We start from the raw sequence: 10,879 nt of genomic DNA, 5'->3' as shown, positions 1-10,879 counted from the left end.
GAATGGATTGGCCGTTGCCAGGGACTGCTGGGAGGAGCAATGGGGACTTGCATCTCTAGGGTTATGGTTTTCTGTCATGCAACATGACTTGATTCCAGAGGTTTGCTCCAGAACCCTGCACATGTAAATCACAATAGTGTGCCTACAGGTACAATTTTGATAAGAAGGTAGATCTCATGTTGTGGAGAAATTACCACAATACAAAGTGAAAGACGGGAACTCTGCTCCTCTCATGACAGTGTGCTAAGCTCCATGGACATGTTGTCTACTGAAAATGTGAAAAAAAAATCCTAATGAAGTGCTGGATAGTTTGCATACTAGCCCATTATCAGATGCGGCCCATTATCAGATGCGGCATCTGCAAATATGTTCTCCCATTCCATCGCTTGCCTTTACCTTTTGTGGCCTATTCCTTCAATGTGCAGAAGTCCTTGTTTTGTTTTGTCTTGATAAAGTTCAGAATGTTTATTTTTGTTTTTGGCTTCCTCTCCTCTGGAGACACTTCTAGAGAGAATTTGTCTGGGTCCTATGAAGGACTTGGCTGCCTGTGTTCTCCTCCAGGACACTTGTGGTTCCCTGGCCCACATTTATCTTTCATCCATTTTGACCTTATCTCTGTGTATGGTGGAGACAGTGGTCCAGTTCCATCCTTCTTCAAGCAGCTCTCCAGTTTTAGCAACACCGTGTGCTGTAGACACTGTCTTTTTTCCATAAGATATTTTTGTCTGCTTTGTCAAAGTTTAGGTGACCATAGAGTGGAGGGTCCTATTTTTTCTATGTTCCATTCCATTGATCTATGTGTCTGTTTTTGTGCCAGGACCATGTCATCTTGATGATCGCAGCTTTGTAATATACCTTGACATCAGAATCTTGATGCCTCCAGCTTTGCTGTTCTTTTTCAGGATTGCTTTGTCTATTTAGGTTTTGTGTGTTCCCATACAAACTGTAGGATAGTTCGTTACAGTTCCAAAATTTGCTGGTGGTATTCTGGTAGGGACTGTATTGAATGTGGACACCGCTTTCAGTATTATAGACATTTATGTGTGTAGGTATGTAAGTATGTGTGTATGTTTGTATGCATGTATCTCTATATCTTTTATTGTCATTATAACTACTGGTTTTATTTTTTTTAATATATATTATTTTTTAATTGGAATTCGATTTGCCAACATATAGTAAAACACCCAGTACTCATTTCGTCAAGTGCCCCCTCAGAGCCCGTCTATACCTTAAAAGAGTTTGGTTATCCTTTGAGAGAGAGGGAGAAGAGTGATGAGCAGGAATGAGGGAGGGATCAAGGGAGAGAGAGAAGCAGACTCCTAATTAACAGGGAGCCCGACCCAGTGCTGGAGCACAGGATGAGTATGTCTTGACCTGAGTAAAATGCAAAATTGAAACAACACTGACACCCTGGTGACCAAGGTAATATAGAAATTTTAATAGTCATTTTTCTTTCTACCTGTGAGTATTCCATATCTCTTTTTTTTGTCATCTTCAATTTCTTTCATCAGTGGATCTGGAGGAAAGACTGAACGTGTGGGGCTTCCTCTGGGTTCATCCCCCTCCCCACCTCTCGCACATCCACCCCAGCTGAACTGATGTGCAGACCCACCCTCTGCCACACCCAGTGTCTGTGACCTACTCCCCATAGCTGGTTGCCAGGTGTAGGGACCTGGCAGCCTGAGGCAGTCCTCTGTTCTGTCAGATCCTCTAGACCTGGCTGTGCTGAGGGTCCTCCTTTTATCTACCTCACTGCCAGATGTCCCTGAGCAGGGGGTGAGGCTGGCACAGGGCCGGGGTACCATGAGAGGGCTCCTCTTGCTGCTTGTGCTCTGGGCAGGGCTGGCTCCCGCCCAGGGTTCTCAAGGCCGTCCCTCATGGCGCTACGTCTCCTCTGAGATGGTCATTCCCAGGAAGGAGTTGCACCATGGCAAAGGCATCCAGATGCCAGGCTGGCTGTCCTACAGCCTGCGTTTTGGGGGCAAGAGGCACGTTATCCACATGCGGCGCAAGAAACTCTTCTGGTCCAGGCATCTGCTGGTGATGACTCAGGATGACCAAGGTGCCTTGCAGATGGACTACCCCTTCGTCCCTCCTGACTGTTACTACCTCGGCTACCTGGAGGAGGTTCCTCTTTCCATGGTCACCCTGGACACGTGCTATGGGGGACTGGAAGGTATTATGAAATTGGATGACCTTGCCTATGAGATCAAACCCCTCAGCAGTTCCCAAAGATTTGAACACATTGTTTCTCAGATAGTGGCAGACACCAATGCAACAGGCCCTACCTATAAACTGGGACTGAAGGAGGACAGGGACCCCTTGTTCTCTCAAGCAAATACCAGTGCCATTCCCCGGATTGGTAGTAGGGTCTTTTCCTCCCATAAAGCCATGCTGAAAGGATTTGCTCAAAGTTCCAATTCTATGTATCGTCTATATAATAATGTTACAACCTGTGCAAAGTTTCTGATCAGTATGGTTAGTTTAATAGACTCAATATATAAAGGTCTTGATATAAGGTACCATCTTACTGCAGTCCTGATATTTCATGTGAGAGATCCAGTCAACATGAATGATTATAGATTGCCAGCTGGCGAATACTACAGATATCATGCGAACAACTTGTTCAGGATCATAAACCCTAGTTCATCCTTTGTTTTGGTTAGAGACGGGCCACAAGATTATCAAAATGAACCTACATTAGGTGGCATATGTTCTGCTCGATGCCTACATATGATTGGTCTCCTAGGCAGACATTATGTATTGCTTGCAGTGATAATGTCCCAATATGCTGCGAGAAACTTGGGTCTGTATTATGATAATGCTGATTGTGGTTGCCAGAGGAGGTCCACCTGTATCATGTACAGATACCCTGTGTTGACTGATTCCTTTAGTAACTGTTCTTTCATGCACTTACAAAACATCCTGAGTGTTAACAAGCACTGCCTATTCAATGAAGAGGTGGTATTCTTTAATGCAAGTCTGACACACATACGTTGTGGAAACTCTATAGTGGAGGGTAGGGAAGAATGTGACTGTGGTTCCCTTAAGGAGTGCAGCAGCAACCCCTGCTGCAGTAATGACTGCAGACTTGAAAGTACATTTCTCTGTGATAAGGGACTATGCTGCACAAACTGCTCCTTCTCTGCTGCTGGGACACTCTGCAGACCAATCCAAAACATCTGTGACCTTCCAGAGTATTGCAAGGGGGGATCCAATCAGTGCCCCGATGATTTCTATATGCAAGATGGAACCGCATGCAGTGAAGGGGGCTACTGCTATCATGGAAACTGTACTGACCGCACTGTGCACTGCAAGGAAATCTTTGGAGCATCCACTGTGGAGGCTCCAGATGCCTGCTACCAAATTAATAAAAAAGGCCACCGATTTGGACACTGTAAAAGAGAGTATGCAGCCAGACGTTTTATTCCTTGTCAGGACCAAGATGTCAAGTGTGGAAGGCTGCAGTGTAGTAATGTCACTCATCTCCCTCAGTTGCAAGAACATGTGGGATTCCATCAGTCTAAGATATCAGGGGTCTGGTGTTTTGGAGTGGATTCCCATCGTGGCACAGGAACAAATGATGTTGGTCATGTGAGACCTGGTACCCCCTGTGCTCCTGAAAAATACTGTGCAAATTCTGTCTGCAATGGTACTATAAGTGACATGAATTATGACTGTATCCCTGAGAAATGCAATCACAGGGGCATTTGCAACAACAACAGGAACTGTCATTGCCACATAGGCTGGGATCCCCCATTCTGCAAATTGCGAGGTAAAGGAGGGAGTATAGACAGTGGACCCCCTCCAAGAAGAAGGCGGGCAGTCAGGCAAAGTCGTGAGGCAGTGGTATATCTGAGAGTCGTCTTTGCTCGAATCTATGCCTTCATTGCTGCACTCCTCTTTGGTGTTGCCACCAATGTAAAAAAAATTAAGACAGTCACAGTTAAAGAGCAGATAGTTGACACAGGAAATCCATAAATCAGCCTCCAGACCCTTGAACAACAATTAACAATCCAAAGGAGCATGATTGAAATTATAGACAGCTTGTGGCTGAGCCAACAACCATATTTCCAGGGGTCTTCAGGAGACATGGGGTCCTACGCACTTCATGGGACTCTCATACCAGGTCTGCGATTGGTCTCCGATCAGCTGCTCTGAAATAAATCTTGAAAAGCACACGTTGGTGGCCTCTCCACATGTTTGTAAGCCTGTAAGCGCCCAACCTGAGCCCGAGACTCTTGTCAGGAAGACCTGAGTCAGTAGCCTGGCCTTGAGCTGAGGACCCTGGCTGCAGAATTCAGGGAGGTTGCTACTGGTTCTTTTAGGGAAAATGCATGATGTTCCTTCAAACTTGTGCCCATGGGCACTGAGGTTTTTCTCACCCTCTGGGTATTCTCCCCTGATCCAGTGCCAAGTGGGTTCATGGCAATGGAGCACTATTCACACCCACACTGCACATCCCGCACTAGCGTGGCTGTGGGCTGTAGGGTAGGGTGACTGGGATTTGATACCACCTAGTGCAAGCACCTCCACCCTGGACAGCATTTCTGAATGTGGGAGACCTGGGCCATGATCCTGATGGTTGCACCCCATGAACTCGATCATAAAGGATGGTAGAAGTGCCAGCGTTGCCTCTAGGATCCTGAAGGACCACTATGCATGTCTGTTCTTCCCTCCCTTCCCTCTTGCCTGCATTTCAGGGAGCTGAGCAGTGACCTTAGCTGTCATGGTAAATGACAGATGCCATTCTTCAGAACATGACTATGGGGTAGAATGCCAGTCTGTCTGTATCTAAAAAATTTTTCAATGAACTATTATTCTAGAATGAAGTGTACTATCGATAAAAATAAAATAAACAAATGAATAACAACTTTTATTCCAAATTGAAATCTATATAGTTTTCCCAATGCAATACAGATAAATCATATATTTTTAAAGATTTTATTTATTTATTCATGAATACACAGTGAGAGGCAGAGACATAGGCAGAGGGAGGAGAAGCAGGCTCCATGCAGGAGCCTGATGTGGGACTCAATCCTGGAACTCCAGGACCACATCCAGAGCCGAAGGCAGATGCTCAATCACTGAGCCACCCAGGTGTTCCCATAGAGTATTTATAATACAACAACTCCCAATAATTTGAGGACATTAACTTCTCCCAGCATCCACAGAAAACCCCCTTTAGCCTATAACTAGGTTTTTCCCCAGTGTTTTCCAGAATGCTTATAGTGTGTGTTGTTTTATTTTATTTATTACTTTCAGATTTTATTTATTTATTCATGAGAGCCATTGACAGGGAGGTAGAGACACAGGCAGAGGGAGAAGTAGGCTTCTGACAGGGAGTCTGATGTAGGACTTGATCCCAGGACCTCGGGATCACGACCTGAGAGAACAGCAGGTGCTCGACCCCTGAACCACCCAGGCGTCCCTGTGTTGTGTTATATACATTGTTTGAGCCCAATCCTATTTTCTTCAAATATATGTTGTTGTTCTACCTCTGAGCTTCCTTCCAGTGTCAAACTTTAGTCTACATTGCAGGTCCTGCTCAATTTATCTGCCCTATAATTCCATTATTTTAGGGGTGAATACCAAAGGCAAAGGTACATAGGAGATGAGGTACCCATTCACCACCGAGTCCTTGAAATATGGATGGTCAATGGCAAGCCTCCACACCGTATGAGCACCCTCCTCCTGTGCCATCCCAGTGCAGACTCCCCTGTGACTGGGAGGGTCTCTCTGTCAAGGTCCCTTCCTATGTTCTTTTTTTTTTAAAGATTTTATTTATTTATTCATGATAATCACAGAGAAAGAGAGAGAGAGAGGCAGAGACACAGGCAGAGGGAGAAGCAGGCTCCATGCAGGGAGCCCGATGTGGGATTCGATCCTGGGTCTCCAGGATCGTGCCCCGGCCAAAGGTAGGCACTAAACCGCTGCGCCACCCAGGGATCCCCCTTCCTATGTTCTTAAGGCTCATCTGCACTTCAAATACACTGTTTGGTGATAAGTCTTCATCACATAGGAATTCCTGACTTCTTTGTGTGTGTGTGTGTGTGTGTGTGTGGTGTTATTTTATTTTATTTTTTATTATAAATTTATTTTTCATTGGTGTTCAATTTTCCAACATATAGAATAACACCCAGTGCTCATCCTATCAAGTTCCCACCTCAGTGCCCGTCACCCATTCACCCCCACCCCCCGCCCACCTCCGCTTCCACCACCCCTTGTTCCTTTCCCAGTTAGGAGTCTCTCATGTTCTGTCTCCCTTTCTGATATTTCCCACTCATTTTTTCTCCTTTCCCTTTTACTCCCTTTCACTATTTTTTATATTCCCCAAATGAATGAGACCATATAATGTTTGTCCTTCTCCGATTGACTTATTTCACTCAGCATAATAACCTCCAGTTCTATCCACGTTGAAGCAAATGGTGGGTATGTGTCGTTTCTTTTTTCTTTTTTTAATAATAAATTTATTTTTTATTGGTGTTCAATTTACCAACATACAGAATAACACCCAGTGCTCATCCCTTCAAATGCCCCCCCCTCAGTGCCCACCACACAGTCACCCCCACCCCCCACCCTCCTCCCCTTCCACCACCCCTAGTTCATTTCCCAGAGTTAGGAGTCTTCATGTTCTGTGTCCCTTTCTGATATTTCCTACCCATTTCTTCCCCCTTCCCTTATATTCCCCTTCACTATTATTCATATTCCCCAAATGAATGAGAACATACACTGTTTGTCCTTCTCCGATTGACTTATTTCACTCAGCATAATACCCTCCAGTTCCATCCACGTCGAAGCAAATGGTGGGTATTTGTCGTGTTTCTAATGGCTGAGGAATATTCCATTGTATACATGAACCACATCTTCTTTATCCATCATCTTTCGATGGACACCGAGGCTCCTTCCACAGTTTGGCGACTGTGGACATGGCTGCTAGAAACATCAGGGTGCAGGTGTCCCGGTGTTTCATTGCATCTGTATCTTTGGGGTAAATCCCCAGCAGTGCAATTGCTGGGTCGTAGGGCAGGTCTATTTTTAGCTCTTTGAGGAGCCTCCACACAGTTTTCCAGAGTGGCTGTGCCAGTTCACATTCCCACCAACAGTGCGAGAGGGTTCCCCTTTCTCCACATCCTCTCCAACATTTTTGGTTTCCTACTTTGTTAATTTTCCCCATTCTGACTGGTGTGAGGTGGTATCTCATGGTGGTTTTGATTTGTATTTCCCTGATGGCAAGTTTTGTTTCTTTTTCTGATTTTTGGTCATTCCATTATAGCTCCTGGCATACTTCATAGCTTATGATGAGAATCCGGAGATGCTGTATGAGAAAGTGTGAAGTTTCTGGGTCATGTGACTTTTTTCCAGGGTGGAATGCCTTCCCAGGATCCCCCACCCCCATGAGGCAGAGTACAGGCAGGTCACAGTGTTCCATGCAGGACTAAGCTGTGTGGGTAGTTCTCTTGATTGTTTTCTTTTGTGCACAGAGCATGACCTTTCAGTGGTTCTGGATGTCTCCTCAGTGTTGGGCTGGCTGAGAGACAGGGGCACTTAAAATGGCGGACATCTCAAATTGGGTCAAAATGGCTGATCTTCCCGTCAAAGCAGCCATGACCACCACATCATCTCCAGTAAATTGAAGCCTAAACGGGAAACTGAAACTTTCCATCCAGGACTTTCCAGCCAGGGACCACCCCCCATCATCTGTACTATCCCACCTCCAGCCAATCACCTAGGGACACGGTGTTCCCTTGCCTAATTTGGCAAGGGACCCACTTGATACCAGACCCAGAATGAATAGGGCTTGAAAACCCCCACACTCCCCAACCCCTGCACGACTTCCCTGACTCGGGCCACCTCTCCGAGTCACAGAACCTGGCCCAGGAGCGCTCCCCATTAAAAGCCCTCTCGAACCTACTGCCTGGCTCTGCTGTTTTGTTTTGTTTTGTTTTTTATTTCTCCACCGTTCATTTTGGAAAAAAACTAACATTTGGTGCCGAAACCCAGGAGGAGAACTGTGACTGTGACTTGGGATTCTTGAGAACTGTGGGATTCAGGCCTTGCTCCAGGAGGGGGCCTCTCTCCTCTCGCCACTAGGACCTCAGCTGAAACCCAGGAGGAGATCAAGGCCCCACAGTGGTGGGGAGTCTCTCTCCTCTCACCACCAGTACCTTAACTGAACCCAAAGCCTGGAAACTTTGGGTAAGTTCCCTGATTCCGTGCCCCCATCCAGGTGGTCCTGCCTGAAGCTGCAGCCGCACAAGGGCACCTCCACCAAGCCACCAGGTGGCTCTCCGCTGGTCCCTGGGGACCAGAAGATGTCCTCATCCTCACGGGACCTCCGTTTCTGTCCGTGACCCTGAGCTGCAAACGGGGACACCTGTTTTCAGTCTCTGGGTTACCCGGCAGGAATCATGGGAACTGCCTGATCCAAATTCAACCCCAAAACCCCATCGGGCTGCCTGCTGGCTAACTTTAAAGTCTTGGGATATTTCCATGACCTGAGGAAACAACGCCTTATCCATTACTGTACTGTAGCCTGGCCTCAATACCAGTTAGACAATCAGTCTCAATGGCCTTCTGAGGGTACTTTTGATTACCAAATTCTTATGGATCTTGATGACCTTTGCAGATGCCAAGGCAAATGGCTTGAGGTTCCTTATATATAAGCTTTTTGGGATCTGCGCTCTCATCCATCCCTCTGCTCTCACTGTTCAACTACCCAAGTCCTGCTTGCCCGTTCCACAGCTCCTAACATACTTCCTACCAATTCCAATGACCTCAACTCCTACTCCCCTTCTCCCCTTTCCAAAACACTTGAGAATCTCACACATCCTCTCACCCGCTTGGGACCATTGGTCATCCAGCACCCCCCCTTACTCTAAACCTAACCTTGTCCCTCCTACTCCCTCCCCTCTGGCTCCCCTATCTCCTCCAACTTCCCCTCCAGTCACCACCCATACTGGGTCTCAGCAAACACCGAGGGACTTTGTCCCTTGTGGGAGGTGGCGGGGGTTGAGGGAGTGGTCTGTGTTCACGTTCCTTTCTCTTTACAAGATCTCTCTCTGATTGGAAAATGGCTGGGCTCTTTTACTGCCAGCCCAGATAACTATACTAAAGAATTTCAGTATTTAGCTCAGGCCCATGACCTCACATGGCACGACCTCCATGTGGTGCAGACCACAACTCTCACTCCTGAAGAGAGAGAGCACATTCAGGCCGCAGTGGGAACACGCCGACCAGGCCCATCTCATGGCCGCCACGATGCCCGTGGGCACCCAGGTGGTCCTGGGGTGCATCCTGGGTGGGATTATCAGGCCGGCCAGGAGGGCTGCTGATGCCATGACCTCATGGTGCAATGCCTCCTGGTGGGTAAAAGAGTGTCCTCAAACAAGGCGGTCAATTATAACAAACTGAGAAATTGTTCAGAACCCCAATGAGGATTGCACCATGTTCTTAAATAGACTTATGGAAGCCTTAACTCAGTATACTCATTTAGACCCGGCTTCCCCAGCGGGGACGACTGTGCTGGCGACACATTTTATTTCCCAGTCGGTGCCAGACATTCGAAAAAAACTTTAAAACGTGGGGGAGGATCCTCAAACTCCCATCTCAGACCTGGTGAAAATGGCCTTTAAAAATTTTAACACCTGGGAGGAGGCTGCCGAGCAGAAACTGCAAGCCAGACTCCAGCAGAAAGTCCAATTACAAACCCAAGCCTTGGTTGCTGCCCTGAGGCCGGAAAACTCTGGGGATCAGAAAAAAGGAGGAAACAGTCGTGCCCCTCCGGGAGTCTGTTTCAAATGTGGGACCAAGGGACACTGGGCCCGTCACTGTCCTAATCCAAATGAGCCCACACAGCCATGCCCTCAATGTAAGATGATGGGCCATTGGAAGTCCGACTGTCCCAGACTCAGAGCATCCTTGGCGCCTCCACATGGAGGAGACCCTGAAACGGTGAGTCCGGCTTTCCAACTCTGGGTATGGAGGACGACTGATGGCACCCAGACTCAGACATCCCACTCACCCATGCCAAGCCCAGGAGTATGCTCCAGGTAGTGGGTAAGTCCATATCCTTCTTCCTGGACACGGGGGGCCTATTCTGTCCTGCCCTCCTACTCAGGACCTAGTCAACCCTCCCCAGTGATGGTGATGGGAATTGATGGCACCTCCACCAGTCCTAGGTGAACCCCGCCCCTCACTTGTAGCTTGGAAGGGTTCCCTTTTGCTCACTCTTTCCTTATCATTCCCTCTTGCCCAGTTCCCCTTCTTGGAAGGGACATTCTCCATAAACTAAAGGCCACTATATGGCTCTCACCCTCTCCCACCACTCTAGTAACTTAATTCTTCCCCTTCTGGCATCCGAATCCCCTACACCCCCTTCCCGCCTTCTGTTTGTCAATACCCAGGCCTGGGATACCTCCAGGCCAGTTGTGGCATCACACCATCAACCTAAAAAAATCAGACTCAAAGACCAATCTATGTATCCAGCCCATCCTCAGTTCACCATTTCCTGACACACTGACAAGGATTAAAGCCCATCATAGACTGCCTCAAACAACAGGGGCTCCTTATACCTATCAGCTCACCCTGTAATACCCCTATCCTCCCCATAAGGAAGCCCACTGGGGCATATCGCCTCGTTCAGGACCTAAGACTCATCAATGAGGCCATTATACCCCTTCACCTGGTAGTGCCCAACCCGTGTACTCTTCTTTCCAAAGTCCCACCCAACACCACTCATTTTTCCATCCTAGACCTGGACGCCTTCTTCACTGTCCCCTTACACCCCGATTCCTACTTTCTCTTCACTTTTACCTGGGAGGACCCAGACACACACATCTCGGGGCAGCTTACGTGGATGGTCCTCCCTCAGGATTTT

The 10,879-nt window shown here is 47.5% G+C and overlaps 1 protein-coding gene across 1 annotated transcript; it reads left to right on the top strand.

Moving 5' to 3' along the window:
• The first annotated feature begins 1,803 nt into the window (after nt 1–1,803).
• LOC129514707 (disintegrin and metalloproteinase domain-containing protein 29-like) lies at nt 1,804–7,336 on the top strand. The gene is made up of 2 exons (XM_055333443.1): nt 1,804–3,921; nt 7,277–7,336. The coding sequence occupies exons 1-2, from the start codon at nt 1,804–1,806 to the stop codon at nt 7,334–7,336; spliced, it is 2,178 nt and encodes a 725-aa protein (XP_055189418.1).
• Nucleotides 7,337–10,879: the final 3,543 nt, after the last annotated feature.

Source organism: Nyctereutes procyonoides, unplaced genomic scaffold (assembly GCF_905146905.1).
Source record: "Nyctereutes procyonoides isolate TBG_1078 unplaced genomic scaffold, NYPRO_anot_genome, whole genome shotgun sequence".
Lineage (NCBI taxonomy): Eukaryota > Metazoa > Chordata > Mammalia > Carnivora > Canidae > Nyctereutes > Nyctereutes procyonoides.
Note: the sequence above shows the minus strand (reverse complement) of the source record. Positions and strands in the feature narration are given on the sequence as shown.